Raw genomic sequence first — 27,677 nt, forward strand, 5'->3', positions numbered from 1 at the left:
TTCCGTCTCCACATTTGCTCATATCAGATCCAGACTTCAGTCCAACATTTCTCCTGTTTTTCTCCATAATTGTTTGTCGTCATCAGCGGTTGTAGTCCAGACTGAAAATATGTCCAAACCTGGAGCCCATTACCTCAAATGTTCAGTTGTTGGTTGAACGGGACAGAGCAGCACAGCTAATAACCTGGAGGGGGCGGGGCCTGAAGTGGCTCATGTGCATTTAAAGGGCCAGCGCTCCAAACCACCTTTCTGGTGTCATTACTCAGAAACAGGGTTGAAGATGGACCTGTGGAGTTGAATGAATGAAGAATTCAGAGCCAAGCAGAGCATTTACAGTTTATGGAGACCACAGGGAAACGTGGGAAAATGAAGAATTCCATTTAAAACTAGAAAAGCACTCAGAAAGCGCAGACCTCGTAGCCCATCAAATAACAATGGCAGTCCCACGGATGTGGTGTTTATAAGAACTGTTTACTAAAACAAGGTGTTACTGTAACATAATTTATCCCCAAATGTTCTGCATAATCAGCAGCTGCTCTAGCGTTAGCTACACTACCAGTCAAAAGTTTGAACTCACCTGGTTTGTCTTTATTTTCATTTCCATTGTAGATTCTCACTGAAGGCATCAAAACTATGAATGAACACATATGGAACTAGAAAACCACTTGGAGAGCGCAGACCTCTGCCAAGGCAGATCAGTCCCCCCCCACCCTCTCCCCCAATCACCACAAAAATTTTATCATTTGTTCCTTGTGCCAGTATCAACATTTCCTGAAAATTTCACCAAAATCCTTCCATAACTTTTGGAGTTATCTTGCTAACAGACAAAACAAACAGATAAACCCAGAAGAAACATAACCTCCTTGGCGGATGTAAAAAGACAAAAATCACTGCTTTAATTGAGTCATAAGAATTAGTTTAATGGTAGGTGGAAGGCAGACAGGAAAAGTTCAGTTTTAATGTAAAAAGAACGACGAGGTTAAAGTGAGAGGGAGTAGCTAGCAAACATAAGGGTGTAGCAATAAAGCTAACGTTTCTGTGCCCGGGTAACGTTAGCATTTCATTAGCTATATTAGAGTAAGTAGCATATGGTTAATGGGCAACGTAACTGACAATACACACACACAGAGCATTTTGCTTTAAAGTTACATACAGACAGGTAACATTATATAAGCTAACGTTTAGCGCTAGTACAAGCTAGCGAACGTTAGCTACAGATGCTAGCTGACACTAAACTGTATTGTTCATTATTTTAGATCCGACTTACCGAATGAACTTCAGACATCTTCTCTTCTCCGTCGGAAGAAAGTGATAATAGGAGTTTGTTTTATTGACATCATTTCTGCTGTTGGAACACCGGACTGCACCATTTTACAACAATTGGAAATATTCTGTCACTGGACACGGAAGTAACATTTAGACTATGATGAGGCAGAGACCAACCATCCCATAATTTAATTCACTGATCATGTAAACGTCCATTAAAGCTCAGAGTAAATTTAAAGGTTATTATATATAAACAGACAAAACTGAAGAAAAAGTGACTTCTTATTTCAAACCTTTCATGAACTGAACATAAAAAGAAACATCTACAACCTTGTTTTCCTCGTTTTTGTTCATTTTACTTACTATTTTATTTGTTTTTGTTCATTTTACTTACTATTTTATTTGTTTTTGTTCATTTTACTTACTATTTTATTTGTTTTTGTTCATTTTACTTACTATTTTATTTGTTTTTGCTCATTTTAGTTACTATTTTAGTTGTTTTTATTCATTTTACCTACTACTGTATTTGTCTTTATTCATTTTACTTACTATTTTATTTGTTTTTGTTCATTTTGTCTACTTTATGACTTTTTTCCCATTTTTGTTCAGTTTGTGCCTTATTTTGTCCTTGTTATATATAATTTTGTTGATTTGTTTTTCATTTTTGTTCATTTCATTGATCACTTTAGCTGTTTTTATTCATTTTGTGGCTTATTTTAGTCTTTTTTTCTTTTTTCCACATTATTAATTATTTTGTACCTTTTATTTATTCATGTTTGTTCATTTTATTTCTTGTGGATCATAAACCCAGTGTGTTCGTCTACTGTCATCGATCCAACTCCATGGGTTTTACTGGTGAATCACTGTCATCATGTCTTATGGAACCAAGGGAACGTGAAGTATTGTGACTTGGACATGTTTTGCTGAAATGCATCATGGTAGTTACAGTCTCACATAGTTTATGTTTGTAGATATACAGCAGGGATTCCCAAATGTTTTCATCTCAATAGTCCCTTTTCCATTGTCCATGTGAGCTAAACTTTCCCCATATTTATTAAATGTGTTCCAAACAGAAGTGTGTAATGTTGGTTTTTCCATTCAATCCCAAATGTGCTGATGAGTTTCTTTCTTCTGGTTGATGTCAGTGTCAGTCCTTCCATGAACATGAACATAAATCTGTGTTGTTTTGAATCTAGAATGCTGGTTCCTCCTCTATCTCCTACTAAATTCTAAACTGATGTGGTTTCCTGCTGTGTCCAACCGACTCAATTCCGCCAGTACTACTGAGTATTGATTCATGTAAAGTCAAACGGGACCGCATTTTGGTACTTGAATGCATCCTCTGTCTGTTGAGGAGAGAGTGGAGGAGTGTCTGCCTGATGAGGTGACGACGACAGTATCTGGGATGGTAAACATAAAGGCAGCAGCAGTAATAAAGATTTAATGAAAAATAAATAAATGTAGCCTTGGTAATAAAGATATAATAAATGAATAAATAAATAAATAAATAAATAAAGGTAGCCACGGCAATAATGATTTAATGAAAAAAATAAAAAGTAAAGGTAGCCACGGTAACAGCTCCAACCTGAAGAAGAAGAAGAAGAAGAAGTGGAAAAGTAAAAACAAACAAACCAGTCAGTCAGTGTGGAGCGGTCTGGGCTCAGCCACAAAAAGGAGATCCTGAAAAGAACTGAGCATGTGCAATACAGTTCATGAAGGGGGAGGGGTTTGTTTTAGTTTGGAATACTTTACTTTGATAAATGTTATATCTGTTATATTTATTTTGAAGTTATTTTCCCTTCCCACACACACCTTTTTTTTGTTTTCTCTGATGTTATTTCACTTGTGACGTTGATAAATAAATATTCAGAATTCAGAAGTTTTTACTATTTTTTTTTTACAGACAAAATGACTAATCACCACATATACACACAAAAGTAATGAAAACAGAAAAACAGGTACTGTTGTATATCGGTACCAGTTCCCAGGAACTGAGTATCAGTTTAACTGTGAAAGCTACCGTTCATATTCACGTTTGAAAGTGAAAAAATTACTTCAAGAAAATGTTCACATCTACAAACTCTCCTTTAAAACAATGTCAATAACATGAACCACCATGAAAAACATGACATTTTAAAAGAAAAGTAAGTGTAATTGTACCAATATTCTTCCTCAGTTGATCATTTCTACATGTTCATTCTAACGTACAGATACAGTGGATCTACAAATACACACAACATTTAATAACAGAATATTGGTACAAATACACTGACTTCTCTTATGAATTCCAGGTTGTTCATGTTTGTTCATATTTGTTAAGGATATTCTCTGTTTTTTTGAAAGGATGGTTTGTAAATGTAAACATTTTCATGTAATTTTACTTTAAAACATTTTTTTACCGTGAGAGAAAATGTTTGTGTTGCATTTATTTCCAGGTTAATGTCATAGTATTTTACTGATCTGACCCATTTGAGATTGAACTGGGCTGAATTTTACTCCTGAACTAAAATGATTGTTAATACCTTAAGTGAAATTTTTCGCATTTCACAAATTCATCCCATGGCCGGAGTGGACCCTTTGGCGGGCCGGTTTTGGCCCACGGGCTGTATGTTTGACACCTGTGCCCTGAACAAAAGACAATACTCAAAGTAATGACTCATGACTAAAGGAAAGTTGTTTTAAATTGACTATAAATTCTTTAAATACCGCTCATAAATATTCCCAGTATTTATTTCCACTGTTTGTCCAATCAGCTGCTGTTGCTGTGCAGAGGAAGCCAATCAGAGCCGAGTATTCAAAACATGACAGACTTTCAGCCGACGACAGTAACATCAGTTTTCTGTTCAATATGATCATGATACTCTGTGACTGGATGTAGGTCAGTGAAATGCATCCTGGGAAATAATACATACTAACACAAGTTCATATGCTGCAACTGCTTTTCCACAAGTTGACGCACACAATGTGGACAAAAGTATGTGGACGCTTTGAATCCAGGTGTTTCTTATATAACAGGGGACTGGGATCCAAAACAATAAGGATTAATTTCAGAATATAGTTTTATATTATGGGATAGATATCAGTGCATTGGTTAGTTTGGTTTGGGTTTATGAAAAAAATGACAAAAAAAAGACCAAAATAATCAACAAAATGAACCAAATAATCAGAAAATGATTTAAAAAAAAAAAAAAAAGAGAGACCAAAATAATCAACAAAATGAACATAATAATCAACAAAATGAACAAAATTACCCAAACAGTTATTTAAAAAAAAAAGACAATCACCAAAATGAGTAAAAAAAAAAAAAAGACTTTAAATAATCAACAAAATGAACAAAATAATAAAAAAAATTAGTGAAAAAAAGACCAAAATAATCAACAAAATGAACAACATAATGAACAAATGAATAAAATAATCCAAAAAATAAGTTAAAAAAGACCAAAATAATTAATGCAATGAACAAAACAATAATAAGAGTAAAAAAAAAAATACATAAAAAATCAACAAAATGAAGAAAATAATAAAACAATTTGTTTAAAAGAAAAAGACCAAATTAATTAACAAAATAAACAAAATAATTTTTAAAAATTGGTAAAAAAAAAAAAAAAAAAAAAAAGAACAAAAATGAACATCATCTTTGAAGGTGTTCACCGTGACGGAAGTGAAGCACAGAAAGTCTAACGGATCAGAGATAATTAGGATCTGACGGGTTGGACACATATGAACAAACATCTGGGATCAAAGTCAGACGACGATTTGAGCGAATACTGATGTTTCTCTGTCTGATCCTCATGTGATGAAAGAAGACGGTTAGATGAGGAAGAAAATGATTATTTACAGTCAAAACAGGAAAAATATTAGAGAGTTTAGAGGAAGAATATGTAAAATCAGAGTCAGGGAGAAAAAAAATAAATCACTGTTGATATAAATTCAGTCCAAACCATCTGTAAGCCATTTTACAAACAAAGATAATAATTGAACCCAAATGAACCAATGCACTGATATCTATCCCATAATATAAAACTATATTCTGACATTAGTCATTATTGTTTGTAAGAAAAGAACTGGATTCAGCGGGTCCACAGACTTTAGTTCATATCGTGTAGCTCCTCCCACTCAGTTTGCGACACCGCTGCAGGCCTCTGTGACCTTTGACCTTTGTTCAGCTCGCTCCCTGGTTTCTGTTTCCACAGGTGAGTGTGGGCGGAGTTGACGGTTCAAGCTGAGGACAGGTGTGTGTCTGAGACAAAGGCGTCCAGGTGAACAGACGGTCAGCCAGAGTCCAGTCTCTACACTGCCGGGTTTGACCGTTCGACACGTGGCCACGGTTACTCATTAACCAGGAGACGGCGTATCGATGATCAGCACAGCGAAACTGGAAACGCACACAGCGAAGGGACGCAAAAACGAGATGACTTTAGGGAATGAAAGACAGAAAGAAAAGGAGGAAAGTGGACGTTTGGACAGAAGAGGCTGAGTTAAACAAAGGCCAAAGTTCAGAGAAGCATGTAAATGGAACTACTGTTCTGCTCTGTCTACGATGGTTACGACTGTTGATATTAGTATTATGATGCATGTCCTGCTTGTTTGCAAATATGTTCAATTTCACTTCATGTTCACAATAAATCACTAAATCAAAGTCACATGTTTATTAGAGTCTGTGAGGCTCCGCCCACAGCAGGTCTGAACGCATGATTCAGATATTTTTGGTGAAATCTGATTTTTTCATGTGTTGGTTCATATTCCACATTAAATGCGACTTCTATCAGTTTTGAGTCTGAACTGAATGTGACCCTGAAGTGACCCACATGCACTAAAGAGGTCCTGAAGTGACCCACATGCACTAAAGAGGTCCTGAAGTGACCCACATGCACTAAAGAGGTCCTGATGGAATACGAGACCACGCAGACACACACTGTGTTTATGGAAGGAAGTATGGTTTTCCTCCGCTCCTCCTCCTGGGATGAACAACTGGGACGTTTGTCGCATTTCAATGATGTAGAGGTCGGATAAATGCGACCTGGACATTCAGACTGAAGTCACACTGGAAAATATCAGATCTGGATCAGATTTAGGACCACATATGAAAATGGTCCGGGTTGGATTTAGGACCACATATGAAAGTGGTCTGGGTCAGACTAGTGCTGTTCAGACTGTAACAGATCAGATCCAGGTCACATATGGACACATTTACCTTCAGTCTGATCATTTAAAACCAACCTCAACTCTAAGCAAACATCATGCATCAAAGGTGTTGGTTTGGTTCGGTTACGTTTCCAACAAATTCAAAATCCAGCAACTCATGGACAGAGGTGGCAAATTATGGAAACGACACAAACTGAACAAAAAACACAAAAAGGAGTCAAAGCGATAACAGGTCCTTTCATGGGTTCTAAAAGGACAGTTTATAATCAGCCACTGAGTCCATCACAGACACAGGATTCAAAACGGGAGTCAGCAGATAGGATGGGGGGTGGGGCTAACTGAGGGACAATCTCCTTTTAAAGACTTCAACTGACCAATTACAGGCAGGTGAGGAGGACCATGACAGGTGCACCTGAGAACCACTAACGACCTGTGGACCAGAACCAACCAAGAACCAACACAACTGTGGGAGCAGTAGTCTCTTTTCCAAAACTGTGTGAAAATAACTCTGGGGCACTGATAAGGGGGTGGGGGGGGTGGGGGGACATGACAAATTCATGGGGCCTAGCATTTGTGTGTGTGGGGGTGGTTCCAGTGTACACGGGTTCAAAGTTGTGAACATTTTGTGTAAGATCTGCTGAGAGGCACAGAAGTCAATAATTGGATGTTGAAGGCATGTTAAGTTTAAGTTTCAGTTTCATTTTCACGCTTGCGTACACGACGTTACGTATGGACCAAGGTTCTAATAGTTTTGGATTTTTCATTATATTTTAGTTTTATTTAGTTTTGACTTTTTTTTCTCTAATTCAGTTAGTTTTAATTCATTTTTAGAGCAGGTTTGCTAGTTTTTATTAGTTTTCATTTTTTTCTAAATGCTTAGTTTTAGTTTAGTTGTAGTTCAGTGGTCTCTTTTCTCTTCTTCTCTGTGGTCGTATTCAAATCAATCCCAGACAGGACTCTGCTGCTTTAGTCTCCATGTTTCCAGGTAGAGTGGGGACCAGAAGACGACTGGAAACCACAAGTGAACACAAGTGATGGACCAAAAAGGGTCATATGATGACAGCAGAGAAAATCGCTCGAGTGAAATAAATCGATTTTGTATCAATCCAACATTGACAAAGATGAAAATGAGGGGAATTTCATCCATAATTTGTATACGTTTTAGTTAGTTTTGTAAACACACAATACAGTTTCAGTTAGTTATCATTATTTTCTTTCAAGTATAGTTTTAATTTGTTTCAGTTAATGAAAATGTTTTTTCAGTTCAAGTTTTCATCATTTCCTTAGTTTTCGTTAACGATAATAACCTTGGTATGGACCCCCCCCCCCCCACACACACACACACACACACACACACACACACACTCTGACAGATTGACAAGATACTGAATTTTATGAATGGGTCCACAAAGTTTAGCTTTCATGGGGCCCACAGTTGGTAGCGGCGCCTCTGATATAACTTGTGCAGAAAAGTTTGTCTTATGGAAAAATGACAATTTCACCAAAACAATCATTTTTTGATGAAAAGCTTTTATTCTTGCAAGAGATGGTTTTTCAGGTGTTGGGAAATTGATTTATCGCACAAAACTGCAATGAGTCTAGTCAGGGATTAATTTGAATATTAAATTAAAGATAATTGTGAAATAGATTCAACTAAATCACTGTTTTTTCAGTCAAACATTCAGTCCAAGTCTTAACTTTCAAACTTTTTGAAAAATATTCAAACATTTGCAGAATCCAAAATTGTTAATTTAGCCACTAAACTCTGCACTGCACACCTTCAGGAGGTGAAGAAAATGTTTGAAAAGAAAAAAATCTGAAAAGAATCAGGTGACAAAATTCTTCTTCTTTTTTTTTTTTTTAATTTAAAAAATCAGTTGGACAAAAATCTGGGACGGACAGAATTCCTGGTATAAACTATTTGAAAAAAAAAAAGAGTATGAGATGACACATCAGAATACTTTTCTAATTTATTTATGAAAAAATATATTTCTTGATTTTGACAGAAACAATAGGCACATAAACATAGACATATGTACAATTCTCTTTCATAAATACATTATTTACCAAAAAAAAAAAAATTAAATAGGAAAAACTATGTTCTAGAGGATATGTACACATTGCATTGTTTTCTTAAATTACTGACGGTGTGACTACACAGGAACACATATTTTTGGTATCAACTGGAGGATTAAAAGAGGAGGATGAATAAACTCTCTTTGGAGTCCTTCGCTCTTTTAAATATTGAAGCTGGGACGGTTCTGGAGTCTGAGACCCGGTCCGAACGGTCTGGGTTTCGGACTCATTTTCCTGTTTACGTACTTCAACAGCAGTGGTTAATAAAGGCAGCTGGTTTAGGTTTGGATTAATGATTCATAAAAAAAGAATTTAAAAAAAAAAAAGGTGGGAATGGCAGGAAGTACATGTACACGAGAAAAAGAATTACAACATAGAAATTGTCAAAAGCAGATTATCTTTTATGATGTGAAAATGGGATATTGATGATTGTTGATGCTTAAGATTCACTAGAAACTGTTTTTAAGACTGAGACCAGGACTTCCTGTTCCACTTGGACTTTCTCTAAAACTAGTCCCTCGTTGTTTCTTTGTGAACGTTTGCTTTAAGTTCTGTTGCAGTTGTTTTTTTTTTCTTTTAGAGGCACTTCAGAGTTCACAGGTTTGGACGGTGATTGTAAGGCTCATGTTCAGGCCACAGCGGGATGCTTCGCTTTCAAAGAATCCACACAAAGAAATCAGTGTGGGTTAAAAGCACTGACAGCGGAAAGTCACGCAAAAAAAAAAACAACAACAATAACAACAACAACAAGGAGCTGTAAAGTCTTCCTTTGATGATTTGATTGACATCTTTTTGAGAAATCTCACAGGAAACAGTAGATTTGTAGTTTTTCCTAAAGGTACCGGTCTTTCCGATTGGTGGATAATTCCAGTTTTTAATTCCTCTGTTTCTTGTTCGATCCCAAAAAAATCAGATGTAGTTACAAAAATTATATTAAGATTTCAGGTATAAAAAAGATAAATAGTGCAAATAATGCCAGACATTCAGTCTGTCCTTTTTCTCTCGTCCACCACTGCCTTTTTTCAGACTCATCCAAAGATTGAAGCAGAAAAGAAGGAAAAAAAAAAAGTCTCTTCACTGAGCAGCACCAATAAATATTAAATAAAAAAAAGTCTGTAGAATCAATCCTCTGGCTGAACTGTCCTTCAGCGTTCCTCCACTCTACTGGTGGGGCTGAACGTTGGACAGTTACACCTGAAGACGACACAGAAATACAGCAGTTAGTCATCTGCAAACACACCAGCACTTCTTTATTTGTCACACTTAAACCTTTTTCTGCGTCTTTCCCTTTGTTGAGCTGATGCTGCGTTCCAGGCAGGTGTTTGAGTCTGCAAGTCACAACTTCAAACCACAACTCATGAATTTGTAACGTTCCAGGCAAGTCATGCCAAACTGCCTGAGCGCAAGGAATTGTGGGAGCTACATGTAAACAAACCAACATGGTGGTTTTGTTCTTTATGTTCATTTAAAACAGGGGTCTCAAACATACGTACTGGGACCCAAATGTGTCCCTCCAAAGGTTCTAATCAGACCCCTGGGATGAATTTACAAAGTGTAAAAATTCCAGTCAAGGCTGTGGAACTCATTTTAGTTCCGGTTCCACATCCAGACCAATCTGATCTATAGTCAAGTAATAACAGCAGAAGAACCCACAAAAAAGAATGACTGCAGATTTTCTTCTGGTTCGATGTGAAAAAAAAAAAATTCCATTATGTCTATAAATAATAACAACTTCAATTTTTTTGTCTTTGTTTTAGTGCAAAAATAACATTAAATTATGAAAATATTTACATTTACAAACTATCCTGAAACAATAAAATGTGAATAACCTGAACAAATATGAACAACCTGAAATGTCTAAAGAAAATTAATAAATCTTCAAATAAGTAAAAAAAAATCTTGAATTAAGCAAAAAAAAAAAAAAAAAAAAAAATCTCAAATTTAGCAAAAAATCTTGAATTAAGCCAAAAAATTTTTCAATTAAGTAAAAAAAAAAAAAAAATCTTGAATTAAGCAAAAAAAGTATTCAATTAAGTAAAAAAAAATCTTGAATTAAGCAAAAAAAAAAAAAAAAAATCAATTAAGTAAAAAAAAAATCTTCAATCAAGCCAAAAAAAATCTTCAATTAAGTAAAAAAAAAAATCTTGAATTAAGCTAAAAGAAAAAATTCAATTAAATAAAAAAAAAATCTTCAATTAAGCCAAAAAAACTTCAATAAGTTAAAAAAAAAAAAAAAAATCTCAAATTAAGCCAAAAAAAAAAAAAAAAAAATCCAATTTAGCAAAAAAATCTAGAATTAACAACTTAAAATTTTTGTCTTTGTTTTAGTGCAAAAAATAACATTAAATTATGAAAATATTTACATTTACAAACTATCCTGTAAAAAGAATGTGAATAACCTGAACAAATATGAACAACCTGAAATGTCTAAAGAAAATTCAGCCCTAATTTTTAGTCCTTTCTTCCTGTTCCTCAGTGTTTAGTGTCTTTGTAGATCTGATCCATAATGCACATGGAGAAATTAGAAGTTGAGGCAGAATATTGTTAAAATTGCACTGATTTTTCTAAAGAAATGTCAGTTTTTTCAGGTTATTCACATCTTTTTTGTTTGGATAGTTTATAAAAGTAAGTATTTTCATAATTTAATGGGTTTTTTTGCACTGAAACACAGACAAAAAGTTGCAGTTGTCATTTTTTCTAGGTTATTCTGTTATTATTTGACTGGTTCGGTCCACTGCAGATCAAATCAGGCTGAATGTGGAACCTGAAAGAACACGAGTTTGAGAACCCTGGTTTATAGTCATTTCTATCCCAGAGGGGTTTGTTCTTTGCTTATTTGAGGGAAACAGGAGGAAAAACAGTGCATAAGGAAAGAGAAGCTGTTCTACCTTTTATGTTACATTATTTGTATATTTGGATACATATTTGGTATTAATTTATTCTTGTCCTCAATGGACTGAAAACTACTCTACCAGTCCGAAGTTTGGACTCACCCTGTTCATTTAACTGACATTAGATGGACCTCAGATGTCCAACCAGTGCTCAGCATCACTGGGAACTCCTTCAAGACTTTTGGAAAATATTTCAGGTGAATACCTCATGAAGCTCCTCAAGAGAATGCCAAGAATGTGCAAAGCAGAAATAAAAGCAAAATGTGGCTATTCTGAAGAATCTAAAATATAAAACATGCTTTGAGTTATGTCACAGTTTTTTAATCTATAATTTCTTCCGCCCAAGAGGTTCTGTTGTCTTCTGGGTTTATCTGTTTGTTTGTTTGTCTGTGTGTAAGATAACTCAAAAAGCTATGGAAGGATTTGGGTGAAATTTTCAGGAAATGTTGATACTGGCACAAGGAACAAATAATCAAATTTTGGTGATGATGGGGGGGGGGGGGGGGGGGGGGGGGGTTCTACTTGTTGTAGTTCCATATATGTTCATTCATGGTTTTGATGCCTTCAGTGAGAATCTACAATGGAAATGAAAGTAAAGACAAACCAGGTGAGTCCAGACTTTTGACTGGTGGTGTAGCTAACACTAGAGCAGCTGCTGATCCTGCAGAACATCTGGGGAGAAATAAAGCTAGAGCAATACTTTGTTTTAAGTTGTTTTAAACATTGTGCATAAACACCACATCCATGGGTCCGCCATTGTTGTTTGACGGGCTACATGACGTCACAACTCCGAACTGGGAGAACATGGATCTAGTATGAGTTCCCAGGTGGGAAATCACAGGTTTGACTGACATTCAGTTCATTTTCACTTGTAGAAGTTTGGAAAAACACGAGTTACAGGTTGTCTGGAACGCAGCATAAGCATCCAACTGTATTTCTTCAGTAAATGCACCGCCCAGCCAAAAAAAAAAAAAAGTCACACATGTAATATTTGACGGCACCACCTTTGGTTCTGATTCCAGGAGACGTTCACTGTCACATAATGTTTATGTAGCGTCACAATAAGGTTGATAATATTTTCTCCATCCATAGTCGTATTATTTTTGATTATTGATGATGGAGAATCCACCGCTGCATCATGTCTAAAGGATCGGACGATACCAGGACTGATCCGGATCATCAGGTTTGTGACAGAACGGATCAGGGAGGATCAGACCTTGTTAAGTCTCCATGAAGGCCAGACTCTATTATGGGATGTGATGAAGAGTTGATGCAGCGGTTCGATTCTCCATCGTGAATAATGGATGATGTCACACATTCAAATACTGCATGTGTGACTTCTCTTTTTTGTCCGGGCTGTTTATGATCATTTCTTCACAGCTTGAGCTAATTTCCTTCATACTTTAAAGCTGCGGGAGACTTTCATGACCAATTTTTCATCATATCTGTCAAACCTCAGTCATATCGTCAGTATCATGAATCTGTAAGTCTGTCTGTCATTACTCACCTGAATCGCTTCCCTCACACTGAACAGTTTCTTAGTTCCATCCACCAGAAACAAACCGTGTGTTTACAAACAGACCCGGGACATCACTCGGGCATCTTTGGAATTTTGTCGCTACGTGCATTGTGGGAAACGGAGGTTTGCGCAGCCACCTGAGGGCGGCAGCAGCAGTGTGACGATATGGTATTATATGGATGAAAAAAACACGCGGAAACGGCTGGAGGAATATGCATAGAAGGAAGGGAGTTCCTGCAGTTTCCGATCATGTTGCGACAAAATTCCGAAGATGCCCGAGTTCCCTCCCGGCTCATTCGTAAACACATGGACCGCACTAAGAAACTGTTCAGTGTGAGGGAAGAGTTTCAGGTGAGTAATGACAGACAGACTTACAGATTCATGATACCGAGGATACGACTGAGGTTTGACAGATCTGATGAAAAATTAGTCCGGAAAGTCTCCCGCACCTTTAAAGTTGTCAACACCATCAGTCTGTCCGTCTCAGAGTCTGAACACACTGAACACGCCTACTTTGTTCAAGTCACCATCACTTCGTTTTGCTGCTGATCGTCTACATGAGTTGATTCTTACCTCGGTTGCGAACACACACTGTTCCATCTGCTCAGGAACGATGAAGACCGGGTGGTACAGGTTGTCCTTCGCAAAACTGAGAGGAGGGACGATGATGGACGAGTCAGATTTCTTACTGTTTTAAAGAATGAGAGAAGGTTAAAACATCGGCACATTTGACCGAATCCTCAAATGTTGATACAAGACAAACAAGACAAACAACCACGACACACGAAGTCATCAAATGGAATGAGATCCTTACAAGTCGAACTTGTTCTTATCCATGTGCTGTTCCTCCTTCACCAGGTTACAGTCGACCATTTTGTTTTTGTAAATGGCTGCGTTGTCGCCGCCCTTCTCCACCAGCGCTGCATCCTTATTGGACATTTTCAGCTGCCCTCCAGGGATGAGGAACGCCTCCTTCTCCTTTAAGCTGCCCAGCGGTGCTCCCGGTAGGCCCCCGTTCATGGCTCCGCCCCCGCCAATCACAGCATTGCGGTTGTTCACTGTCTCCAGGTCGTTTTTAACCGATGTAGAAATGGCCGTCAGCTCCCTGCTGCGGCGGAGTTGACGCAGAATAAAGACGGTGGCGCACATCAGCAGAGCGAGCGTCACCAACCCGAGGGCGAAGGCCACCATCACCACGGGGGGAGGGGGAGTCGGAGGCATCTTGGTGGTCGGCTTGAGCTGGTATTCGCAGCGCGCACCCACGAAACCTGTCGGACATTGGCACACAGGGCCGGTGAAGTGGGTGTAACACGTGCCGCCATTTTCACACGGGAACTGGGAACAGAGGCTCGTGCGCACCGAGCAGTCTTTGCCGGCGAAGCCAAGGGTGCACGTACAACTGAAGTCATTAATCCCGTCAACGCAGGTGCCAGCGTTGCGGCAGGGGTTGGAAGCACAGTCGTCAATATTGGTCTCACAGCGAGAAGCGGTGAAACCCGGCCGGCAGCGACACATGACCCGACTGCCGAGGTCCAAACACTGAGCACCTGCACAAAGATAGGACGGTTAGCTTAGCAACACAAAACCCCGATGGAGTTCATAATATGAGCAATTCAAACCAAATACTAGAAACAGACGTTTTCAGTGAATGTTTTGTCACAATCAATTCTGAAAACTTGCAAGTGTAGTGTAACTGAATACCCGAGACAGAATCTGGCATACGATGGGAGGAGTTAAGGGGAGAAATTAAGACATGTCCATCCAGCATGTCCATGTGGGCCCCAGAAGGGTCCCATGTGGGTTTGTCCACAGTTTCCATGGTGACCCCACGTGTTTGACCAGATCAGAATCAGAATCAGAACATCTTCATTGTCATTGTACCAAGTACAGCAAAACTGAGGTAAAGCTCTCTGGTTCAGCACAAGAATTTACAGACAGACAACAAATATCAGTAAAACAATAAGAATTATCAGTAAAACAACAACAAGAAAAGCACTTGGAGAGCGCAGACCTCCGCCAAGACAGATCTGCCCCCCCGTTCACCACCAAAATTTAATCATTTCTTCCTTGTGCCAGTATCAACATTTCCTGGAAATTTCATGAAAATCCGTTGATAACTTTTTGAGTTATCTTGCAAACAAACAAACAAACAAAGCAAAGCGATCACAATACCTCTTGGTGAAGGTAAATAGCACTAAAACAACAAATATCAGTAAAATAATAACAAATATCAGTAAAACAACAAATATCAATAAAACAACAACAAGAAAAGCACTCGGAGAGCGCAGACCTCCGCCAAGACAGATCTGCCCCCCCGTTCACCACCAAAATTTAATCATTTCTTCCTTGTGCCAGTATCAACATTTCCTGGAAATTTCATGAAAATCTGTCCATAACTTTTTGAGTTATCTTGCTAACAAACAAACAAACAAACAAACAAACAAACAAACAAACAAAAACACACACAAAGCAAAGTGATCATAATACCTCCTGGCAAAGGTAAATATCAGTAAAATAACAACAAATATCAGTAAAACAACAAATATCATTAAAACAACAACAAATATCAGTAAAACAATAACATATCAGTAAAAACAACAACAAATATCAGTAAAACAACAAATATCATTAAAACAACAACAAATATCAGTAAAACAACAGCAAATATCAGTAAAACAACAACAAATATCAGTAAAACCACAACAAATATCAGTAAAATCACAACAAATATCAGTAAAACCACAACAAATATCAGTAAAACCACAATAAATATCAGTAAAATCACAACAAATATCAGTAAAATCACAACAAATATCAGTAAAACCACAATAAATATCAGTAAAATCACAACAAATATCAGTAAAATCACAACAAATATCAGTAAAACCACAATAAATATCAGTAAAACCACAACAAATATCAGTAAAACCACAACAAATATCAGTAAAACCACAACAAATATATAGTAAAAGGCAGTTATTTACATTAAAAAAATAAAAAGTATTGCAAACTAAGATATTTGTAAAACATAGAATTTAAGTAGTGCAAATGACATGAAAGATAAATATCGTGGGATAAATAGTGTGAAGAATTAATAATATGAGATACTCAGATCTCTGATTCTGATCTGGTCAAACACATGTGGGGTCACCATGGAAACTGTGGACAAACCCACATGGGACCCTTCTGGGCCCACATGGACTGGATGCTGGCTGTTGACTTAAACTGAGACGTACCCACAAGTTTTTTTGCACATGTTGTCAGTGTTAGACCTCAGGATACGAGGAGGAGGATAATTTGAACAGAAGATGGCTACAGTAAGAGGTTTTGGGAAAACCAGTGGATACTTAATGTTTGGCTGCATACTAATAAAAACAAGTTGAAAAAAATGATGCTACGTGGACATAGTCCGAAATAGTGCCCCGCAATCTGAAAATATTAATCTTATCATAACTGGTTAGTAAAAGAGGACCCAGAATAGAGCCTTGGGGAACACCACCAGCTAATGTGTGTCATTAATTGTATGAGACACTTTAGTAAAAATATATCAAAACTGTTAAACACTTTGTGCATTTAGCTTTAAGACAAAGACAGGGTTTCTGCAGATATTGGCAAATCTAATTTAATGCTTTTTAACGCTACTTAAAACTAATGCCCATGTCCAACTGCAGATACAGTTTAATATATACCCTACAAACAAAACATTAAGGATATTTTTAATTTTTGGGCTTTTTTTTTTTTTTTAGTTGGGATTCTTGCACAGTGCTTTTTACTTTTTTGGGTGTGAATTGAAGCAGATTTTTTTTGAGGACCAGACATAGTTTTATTTACAAATGGCAAAAATGACCAAAAAAAAAAGACAAAAAAAAAAAAAAGAAAGAAAGAAATATCCTTAACTTTTTGTTTGCAGTCCAGTTTAATATCTACATTTACCGTCCACAGGCTTTAACCAGGGGTACGTTTCTGGGTTCAATAGTGAACGCAGCCGTTTGTTCGCCCTTCAGCGCAAATAGAGAGTGAACGATTGGTCGGCGAACGCAGAGGCTTAACGAACTCAAAATCCGTTTCTGCACTCGTTGCGTTTGCTAAGCCATCGTCCGCTCACTATTTGCGTTGAAGGGTGCGCTAAACAGGTGCGTTCACTATTGAACCCAGAATGAACGCCTCCGCTCCCAGTGTTTCCAGTCATCTGATCTGACAGCATTATGGGTAGAATGAAGAAGTATTAGAGGATATCTGTGAGCTCCTCCCTTACCCTCACCTGTCTGGATGGACCTCCTCACCCTCACCTGACTATAGATGGACCCCCCCAGCTGTCTGCACCCCCCCCCCCCCACACACACACACACACACACACACACACACACTCTGAACTGAATTATTTACACATATATATCGTGCGTCTAAGGATGAGCCCAGTTATTCCACTGGTGACTTTATGAACAGAACTCTAAATGGTCACTGTTGATCGTAACCACGGCAACAACAGGACAAACAGATTGTAGAAAAACTGAACGCTGTTCCGTTCCTCTGCATCACACGCTCATATCTCATTAGGTGCACGCACAGACCCCCCCCCCCCCAGCTGGTGTGTGTGACACCAGTTCACTGGCTCTGGTCCCATATGGTTCTCATTCATTCATTCATTCATTCATTCATTCACTCATTCATTCATCTCTCAAAGCCACACACACTTTGTCCTGAACTAATCTATATTTACCTCCGCCAAGGAGGTTCTGTTTTTGCCAGCGCTGGTTTGTCTGTCTGTCCGTGTGCAAGATAACTCATAAAAGTTATGGACAGATTTGGATGAAAATTTCAGGAAATGTTGATAGCGGCACAAGGAACAAATTATTAAATTTTGGTGGTGATGGGGGCGGGGGGGGCTGATCTGCCTTGGCGGAGGTCTGCGCTCTCCGAGTGCTTTTCTATTTATCCATAAATCCATAGAAAATAAAATTCAGTGAGTGGATCAGTCCTCATTCGGTAAATTAATTTTTATCAGTGCAAAATGTCCGTGGGAAAAATCTGATATCATTACAGATATTGTCAGACTTGTGTTAAAATCTTCTTCTACAAATGTAAATAATATTTCAAAGGAAATACATGACAGAAACGAAGTGAAATGAATCTACAAGAATACATCCTCCTTCTAACGCAGACCTCTGAGGTTCGCATTAAAATCAGCTCTGTAACGAGGAACTGGGCGAGCGCACACTTTTAATGAACGAGCCCAGAAACGGGATAGCACATTTTGCGTTGCATTGGGGTTAATGAACTAACGAATGAACGCATTTTGCATTGCACTAGTTGTGAACGAACAAAGAGCGAGCCCAGAAACGGGATAGCGCAAAATGCGTTAAATAGATGCATTTTGCGTTGCGCTGGGCTTAACGATTTAACAAACTAGTGCAGAAACGGGCCCCAGGTTCTGAATAGTTCTTCCTCCAACCACTTCTGCTGAAACTTTCGTTTTCCCATTTTTCCCACATTTGCTAATATTCCCTCCACTCCTTCACCACACCATGAACACACTCACAGCACATTACATTCCAAACATCTGGTGTTGGGACTTCATGTATCAGCCATAAACAATAGATAATTAAAGGATTCCACTTGCCAATCATCACACTATACTGACGATCAAAATTATTAAATGTTTATATAATCAAAATAAATTGTGAATAACAATGTTTTTTTTCCATCAAGTGTATTTAATTTTTTTTAACACCTCTGGACATCGAATTTAATGCTTTTTAATGCCATTCAAGGCTTTAATTTTCACAAAATCTATTTAATGACTTTTAATGCTTTTTAATGACCCGCAGAAACCCTGAAAGAAATAAAACTGAGATAGTTCATGTGTTACTGATAACTGCAAAAGCAACACAATTAATGAGCTATAACAGTTTAAAAGAGGCAAAGTTTAATAGAAATGCAAGAGGAGGGGTGGAGGAGGGAGCGGAAAAGTTGTTTATAGCAACTTTTCCTCACAACAGATGCTGCCCGTCAGGATAAATGTTTGTTATTAGACACATCCTGTGGAGATGTTTTCAATCAGCAGCTCACAAGTGGAAAAAACCTGGAGATATTCATGAAAAAAAAACAAAACAAAAAAAAACCAACAACAAAACAGATTCTATATGGTTGTTTCCTGAAGACTATCCACGGTCAGTTGGTAGTGACAGTAATCTGCTGCTGGGGCAGATGAGGGGCTGTTGAACCAGGACCTTTGGGGGTATTTGGTGCAACACACCGCAGGGTAAACACTGTTGGGTGGAATCAGCTCCATATTTGGTGGTTGTTCGCTGCTGCTGTGTTGCAACAGTCCAAACAGAGCGGTGTCAGGCTCACTGAGAAGCAGGAATGAGTGCAGATTGAAGATAAGCTGGCGGCAGTTTCTACACACTAATGAGGACCTGAGGGAGGACTGCAGGCTGGATCGGATCCCACTCGTAGGTCAACGATAACAGCATCCACGTTAATGTCATATTCAGTGATAAGGTCTGGTTTTGTGTGTCTGTGCAAACTTTAGATCCTGATTATTAGTGTGATTTTCTGTGCAAACACTACAATGTTACAAAGGTCCTCCAAAAACAACTTCCATGTCTTCAAAATATTCAAACACACCGTCACTCCAAGCTTTTCTAGTGAGAGGGTTTGTGTTTCTTCGGTGCTGTTGTATAATCTACTGCTGGGCCCTTTTCCAAACCCACTGTGTTCTTCCTTCCTGGTAACCTGGCTTTGAAGTCCATTTCACTGTTGATAAAATCAACTTGCAGAGACATGAAAGTTGTATGAAATCCAACGTCTACTGCACATTCACAATCTTTTAAAATGATCATGCAAGAACTATTTTGAAGAGTCTGATGTCTTCATCCAAAAATTCTAAGACCATGTTCACACAGCGTATCCGAGTCCGTACCGTACTTGGATACGTTCTCACCTTTCTTGCAGATGTTGCGTTTACAAGTGCATACCGTGGCCCGAGTACAAGTGGGTGTTCCAGGGCTGAAACAGTAGGTGGCGCTGTGGAAGGAATTCTGTCACTATCTGTCGAATGTGAGCGACTGTTCTGTTCATTTGTCTACAACGGCGGTAATACTTTTCTATCTGTTTGAAGCAAAGTGAAGAAAAGAGACCTTCGTCATCTCTGATATTTCACCGAGTGGTTCAGTTGATAAGGTGAGCCTGTGCCGTGTGGATCTGAGGCTTTTTCAGGAGACAACAGGAGCGCCATCTATGGTCTTGTGGTGATTAGGTCACTTCTGGTCTTGGGCATGGATCGCATTCACACGGCAACGTACCGTACTGTAGTCCACACAGTCTGGACCCAGGACTACCCTCTCAGCTGGACTCGGGTACTCGAGCACGGAACGTTTGCTTTCACATTGATAAAACTAGAAAAGCACTTGGAGAGTGAGACCTCCGCCAAAGCAGATCAGCCCCCCCGATCACCACCAACATTTAATCATTTGTTCCTTGTGCCAGTATCAACATTTCCTGAAAATTTCATCCAAATCCGTCCATAACTTTTTCAGTTATGTTGTTAACTAACCAACCAACAAACAAACAAACCCTGGCAAAAATGTAACCTCCTTGGTGGAGGTAATTAAGTGGACTTCGGGGTCAAACGGACTCGGGTACGCTGTGTGAAAACGCCCAAAGTTCTCACTAACCAACATGACATCATGACTTGCGTAAATATATTCGCTACTTTTAACTGAAGTTAATTAGTGTGTTATCTGTTACGCATTATAACCTTTCCACGTGTATGTTCACGCCGCGTCAACTACCACGCACTGAGGGTTAGGGTTACGTGGATTGGAGATCTTGGTGTAAATTGACACGTGATGGGACAAAAATGCGTACGTATAACACACCAAACGCCATAACAACTGGCGTGACATACAACACGATTTCATGAGCTCCGTCTGCACTAACAATAACCAGTCCGTTCTGAAAGTGGTGACTGTTAGCGCTCCAAGAATCTGAACTCGTCCAGGCCAGTTTCTCTAAACAGTGTTGAGTGTGATGGATTAGCTCTGCACAAACTTTCTATTCTCTGCGAGTTGATGGTATGTTTTGGAAAGTGGCCGTCAGGAATATCAAGTGTACTGCACCATAAATCCAGCGAACAGAGATTCAGACGACTTCATGTGCTTGTAAAGTAAAACAGAAGGTGGTCTTATAAATACAAGATGGGACCGGCTCTGTATTGTCAGATAGAAATGAGGCGTGCATCTTCCAGTTGCTGCAGCGGCAGACGACGACTGAAGGGTTTCTGCTAAAACAGGCTTGTTTACCTCCGCAACACTGAGCAGCAGAATATTTTTGTCGTCAGATGGGAGGTGATAAGACATGTTTGGAGGCTGTTTTCGTGACAGACCCGGAGATTATCTGACCTCTGACACATAAACCTCAAATATGAGCCGGTAAACATCCACTTCTATCCCAAAGTGTTTGTCCAGTGAACCTCCTGGTAGGTGATTTGGTCGGTCAGTCCTTTGTTTTTCTACCACAGGTTCCTTCGTCCCACAGTGACCTTCTTTAATATGAATTCACTCTAGACCAGGAGACCCTTTACTATCATATTCAAACCTGGACTGAATAAGGAACATCAGCTTTGGCAGTTGTTTGGATTCAGTGGCATGACTGATTCTCCACCTGAACACTTTTATAAACTCTTCTAGTTCCATTAATCAGTACCTAATATGGATCTGCTCCAACACCTTCATCCCTGTTTCTCACAAACGGCCTTTAAACTGAAGCGTTCAGCTCAAGGTTATTATTGTTGATGAAAACTAACGAAATGACGAAAACTAGAATTGTAAAAACATTTTCATTAACTGAAATAAATAAAAACTATAATTATAAGAAAAAAAAGAAAACTAACTGAAACTGTATTGTGTGTTTACAAAACTAACTAAAACGGATAAAAATTATGGATAAAATTCCCTTTGTTTTTGTCTTTGTCAATGTCGGATTGATACGAAACCAATACATTTCCCTCAAGCAATTTTAGCTAGTGGCACCATATGATATCTAACGGTCCGTCACTTGTGTTCACTTGTGGTTTCCAGTCGTCTTCTGGTCCCCACTCTGCCTGGAAACATGGAGACTAAAGTTGGGAGAAAGCAGCAGAGTCCTGTCTGGGATTTATTTGAATACGACGGAGAAGAAGAGAAAAGAGACGACTGAACTACAACTAAACAAAAAATAAGCATTTAGAAAAAAATGAAAACTAATAAAAACTAGCAAACCTGCTCTAAAAATGAATTAAAACTAATTGAATTTGAGAAAAAAAGTCAAAACTAAATATAACTAAACTATAATGAAAAATCCAAAACTAGTAGAACCTTGGTTCAGATCTCGTTAACCTCTAAGAACAAAGCATGGCCTGTACATCCAACCACTGTGCAAATGGTTCTGTCTTGTTCTTTTGGACTAAACATCTGTAAAGTGTGTAGCATCTGAAATATACACGTCTTCAGACAGCAATGGAGTTCAGCAGGGATACACTCTGGAGCCTTATTTCTTTTGGCTTGTATCAGGAGGTGTGAGTTTAGATGTAATTATCGGTGGTGGAATGTAACAAAGGTAGGGCTGGGCGATAAAACAATAACAACACTGCATATATATCGTGGTATAACTTTTCCTCGATAGAAATATGAGACACGCTCAATACAATTTCGATAGAATTAATTGGTCTATGTTTTGACACACATCAGAACAGCCAATCGTAATTAAGTTGTGCCGCAATGAACCAATTACGCTGGAGCCACGGCAAGTTAGGTCGACGCCCACAGCACAGGCGTAAGAGCAGCCGCAGAACAGAAGCTAATGTTTAGACTGAGGCAGGAGGTGATGAGTGTTCAGGTGACCGAGTGGATGAACAGTCGGGTGGAATCGTTTAGGTTCAGGACCTTCACTACACAGATACATGTAGACTATGAAGAACGCAAACACTCACCGCGGTAAAGTTAGCAAGAGATTCACACATTCACACTTCACAGCTCAACAGATCATCAGTCAATAACCATTAAGACTCAAATGACGGCTCTATGTGTCTTTGGTAACACAGAGGAAACTACAGTCGTTTACATCCAAACTAACGGTCCTCAACGATCAGCAGACGGTATTACCTCGAATGTGGAGCCAGTTAGTGAGTGAAGGTTTAGGGACCGTCTGCAAAGTGCGAACTGGAAAATTTATACATATTTAAAATTCAATAATTTTGCTTCTCCTCAGTGAAATGGCACCAGATTTCTGTGACCTACCCATGAACCCCTTCTGCACACACTACAGCACTGAGACTGGACAAATATCAAACACAGATTAGAGAAAATAGAATATGAACTACATCTGTATTTAAATATGGGTCTATATATTCTGTCACCAAATGAAGGACTGTTTGATTATTTGTTTAAACAGTTGCATAATGTTCTTCAGCACATCTGTCATGTTCAACCACTGACAGAAGATTAATCAGATTTAAATTAAAAATAACCTTCTGATGTCTTCACAACTAACTTATGAGGAACAGAAAATTGAAGCTTGACAAAAAAGTGATTTGATTTATTTTGTGATACATATTGATATCATCTAATATGAAGAAAAAAAAATATTGTGATATTATTTTTTTTTCCGTATCGCTCAGACCTAAACAAAGTATTTGTACTTTGTTACTGTACGTAAGTTAATTTTTACGTATCTGTACTTTACTGAAGTAAAAATAATAATAATGCATACTTTTGATTTTACTCTTTAATCTGTACTTTCTACTCCATTACATTTCTACACTTTATGCCGTTACTCGTTACATTTTATGAACATAATTTCCTCAAACTCTTGCATGTACAGATATTTATCCTACTGGTTGCATCGTTTCCGTTGCATCAGGTGACTCTATTCGCTTCAATGACGGCAGAGCATGTGTTTGTCTGAATCTGTGTTTGTGGAAAGTGCAGATGTTCAACTAATTCTGTCAAGTCAATCATGTTAAAAGACAAACAAAACCAAACTTAGGACATACAATAAAAACAGGATTTCACAGTGATAGTGTCATTATGTTTGGTTCGACTTCAGAGCAGGTAGAGATTTGTTGCAAACAGGAAGCGCTTGCATGAAAGAAAACATATCACCGTGTTTCTATTGGTGGAAAAGTGCATGACATGGACCAATCAGAGACGTCCATACTGCGTTGTGGAAGTAACAGCGACGGAAAAGAGACGCAATAGAATTAAACCTTCAAGATTTCAAGTGTTGTGTAATTAGTGTGTAGTTCAGTGTGAGTCTGTGTGTAGTTGGGTTTTGTTTTTGTGCGTCTGAAAAATGCTGCACTTTTACTGCTCTGAACACAACGCAATGTTTGGAATAATTAAAGTAAATATACTGATTTACAGATATATTATCTCTGAATTAGTTTAACTTAATGGTAAATTAGTGGGTAACACCTGTAGATAACTGGTCATCCACAGAGTTATAATTTTAGAGTACGTACAATACTGCAGAGAAGTATGTACAATAAGTACACCACCCTTTCAAATACACATCCACTGTACAGCTGGTGGTAATTCTAACAGCAGTGACATGGGCAGAGGTCAGAGGTCAAAGGTCAGAACATCTACATTCAGCCCAGACACTGACACAACCCACTGAGTCAGTACTTTTACTGTAAACAAATATTTTAAAGTACATTTAAAAGTAAGTACTTAGTACTTTTACTTAAAGGAGTGATATTTTGCTTTTTTTTTAAATGGGATTTGTTCTTTTATTGAAGCTTCAGGGGTGAGTCTGGATTCATCTCAGTCTCAAAGTTGACAAAAGTTATTCAGATCACAAATCAGATGGACACTCAGCACCGAGGACTCAAAGAACAATGACCGAACATCAGATGGACTGTACATTTATTTTCCCTATGGGGTGGGGTTCTCCGAACAAATGGGTTGGTCTTTAACTTAGGGTACGTTTACACGGCAACACTAGGATCTAATTCCGCAAAGATTTCTCTTTTGCGTTATAAAATCATTCCGCGTTAAGATGAAGCCGCTATGATAACGATCTGCGTTAACATGAGTCCGCGAGGACGGCTGAATACGCTGTAGTGGCCATGTCAGACCAGTAGCTGGCAATGTAGAGCTGTAGTGAAACAGTGGCGGTAAAACACGCACCTGCACACAAACGATTTCCGGTTTAGACAGCCTTTAAATGAGGAGAAGAAGAAGAAGAAGAAGAGGCAGTGGTAAGAGTGTAGACGCAGTAAGTCTAACTTTTGGTGGAGAAGCGACAGCAAACTGAGCACAGTTAGCAGCACGTATGTTGTTCTGAAACCGGCCATTGTTGTTGTGGTTGTTCCTTCTTTTTCTGCAGCTTTATTGTGTCATAGAGGCTGGCAAACCAGCTTGGAGGCGCATTACCGCCACCAACTGGCCCGGAGTGGGTTAACTGGCGGTTCTTGGCTGCGCGCGCATGCGGTGACGTCATATTTTACCCCGGAACGCTCCGATTCGCGTTAACACGGAGCTGAAATGCGGAGCGTATCGATAACGTTCCACCCTGGACCCTGGTATCAAAAGTTTCCGGATTCAGGCACTCTAGGCACCGTTTCCATGTTAACAGAAGGCTAATCCGCCATGAAATCTTCCCGGAGTCGACTGAATCCTACGCTGTGTAAACGGCCCCTTAGCGTCATCTGAACAGGTCAAACAGAGGAGGGGCCTCAACTCTGAGTAAACTTACACCAACAATAAGTTGACTTCTTATCACCTATGTTTGACAACACTATGTGTGTGTTTAGACGTGTATCTAAAGGAAGAAAATACTAAAATCCTGTGCAGACAGATGTTTCAGATCTTGACAAGCTTAATCTGCTGACCAAACATTTTAGAGCTGCAACCAATTAATCGACTCAAAGTGATCCAAAAAAATCATTCAACCACAATTCTCCAGAATCAAAGCTTAGTTTCCTTCATTTCTCTGCTGTTAAACATTGGTTCCACTGTTGTGTTTCACACAGACGCTTATTGTGACGCACAAAGAAGCTTCAGTTCAGGGAAACTGCAATAGAATATCTCCCTTCAATCAGTTCAAGTCGATTAATCGAATCGTGACTTTTTGCATTCGCTTCAAGCACCTAATCGATTAATCGGTTGCAGCTCTAAAATATTTAAACTAAAACAGGGTAAAACATAAACCCTGGTCACAAAGAACTCACTACTAACATTACTTAAATAAAACAGATTAAACAAATGAATCCTATGTTCAAACATTAACTACTAACTAATAAAACAATTCATCCTAAAACTTCAATATCTAGATTAAAATATTATTTCAAATTCTTCCTTTTCCCACATTTCCCTGTGGTCTCCATAAACTGTAAATGCTCTGCTTGGCTCTGAATTCTTCATTCATTCAACTCCACAGGTCCATCTGCAACCCTGTTTCTGAGTTATGACACCAGAAAGGTGGTTTGGAGCGCTGGCCCTTTAAATGCACAGGAGCCACTTCAGGCCCCGCCCCCTCCAGGTTATTGGCTGTGCTGCTCTGTCCTGTTCAACCAACAACAGAACATTTGAGGTAATGGGCTCCAGGTTTGGACATACTTTCAGTCTGGACTACAACCACTGATGACGACAAACAACTATGGAGAAAAACTGGAGAAATGTTGGACTGAAGTCTGGATCTGATATGAGCAAATGTGGAGACGGAACGAGTTAAGAAGGAATTCACATGAAAGAAAACAAACAAAAATTGAGCAAAATAATGAAAAAAATGAACAAAACCATTAGGTGCAAATGTCGTAACTAGTTATAGACGGAACTAGTTAAGAAGGAATTCAAACAGGTTGGAGAAATCCACTGGAATTTTGTCCAAATGAATCTACAGATAGTTTTGCAGCAGCTGGAGGGTTCAAATTCAAACTGTCTGAACTATTAGAGTCCAAATACACAAAGAAATGAAGCACAGACTAAGAACAGTGGGCTTAGACAAATATGAACCTTTAAAGTAAGACTGTTGATGTAGTGCTTGTACTTTTACTTGAGTGTATATTTTGCCGTATATTTGTACTTTTACTTCAGTACTTCCGTCACCACTGGTAACTGTGGGTAGATTCACACCTACTTTGTTTGGTGTTTTTAAAACGGACCAGAGTTTGTTTCCCTGGAATGTCCAGACTTTTTTTTAGGTGTGAAAAAAAACATGTGAACTCTGATTCAAATCAAACAAGTGGACCCAGACCATCTTGAAGAGGTGGTCTGGGTCCACTTCCAAACGGACTCTGGTCCGGTTCAGTTCTGCTGTGAACAAAACCGTCCTCCAGTCCAAACAAACCACAGAACCATGAGCCTTTTGGTTCTGGATGGGCCACCGTAGCCTCTGGAAGTAGCCGAGCATCATTGGTAGTCAGAGCTGATACCAGCAGCAGCCATGAGCCGAGGACAGACGTGGACCAATGAGGACACTGAATGTCTCATGGACATTTGGTCACATGTCCATATTATGAAACTAGCTCCAATCCGCTGTTCTGGACAGTGAACGTAATGTTCGTAAATTTGTGTCTATAAAAATAGAATACATATTCCAAAAACGATAACTGTTTGTAGGACCTCCATGTTTGTTTTCATCAACACCCGCCCTCTGATTGACCCCGCCCCTGACTTTTCTGTCCAGTACCAGCACAGTTTGTCACATGTGTGCTTCTGTTTACAAATTTTGGTCCATTAGCAAAAAGTACAATGAGAATGCGATCTGACCCAAATGAAAAATCAACTGCACAT

The 27,677-nt window shown here is 38.6% G+C and overlaps 1 protein-coding gene across 1 annotated transcript in view; it reads right to left on the reverse strand.

Annotated features, from left to right (window-relative positions):
• Window positions 1-8,363: 8,363 nt before the first annotated feature.
• dlc (deltaC) overlaps window positions 8,364-27,677 on the reverse strand; it is a 72,738-nt gene continuing 53,424 nt past the window's right edge. The window contains exons 8-10 of the mRNA XM_030152792.1: window positions 13,712-14,444; window positions 13,471-13,585; window positions 8,364-9,681 (exon numbers count right to left, since the gene is read on the reverse strand). Coding sequence (XP_030008652.1) covers window positions 9,676-9,681; window positions 13,471-13,585; window positions 13,712-14,444 — 854 coding nt within the window. The 3' untranslated portion in view covers window positions 8,364-9,675. The remainder of the gene's footprint in view (window positions 9,682-13,470; window positions 13,586-13,711; window positions 14,445-27,677) is intronic.

Source organism: Sphaeramia orbicularis, chromosome 13, assembly GCF_902148855.1.
Source record: "Sphaeramia orbicularis chromosome 13, fSphaOr1.1, whole genome shotgun sequence".
Lineage (NCBI taxonomy): Eukaryota > Metazoa > Chordata > Actinopteri > Kurtiformes > Apogonidae > Sphaeramia > Sphaeramia orbicularis.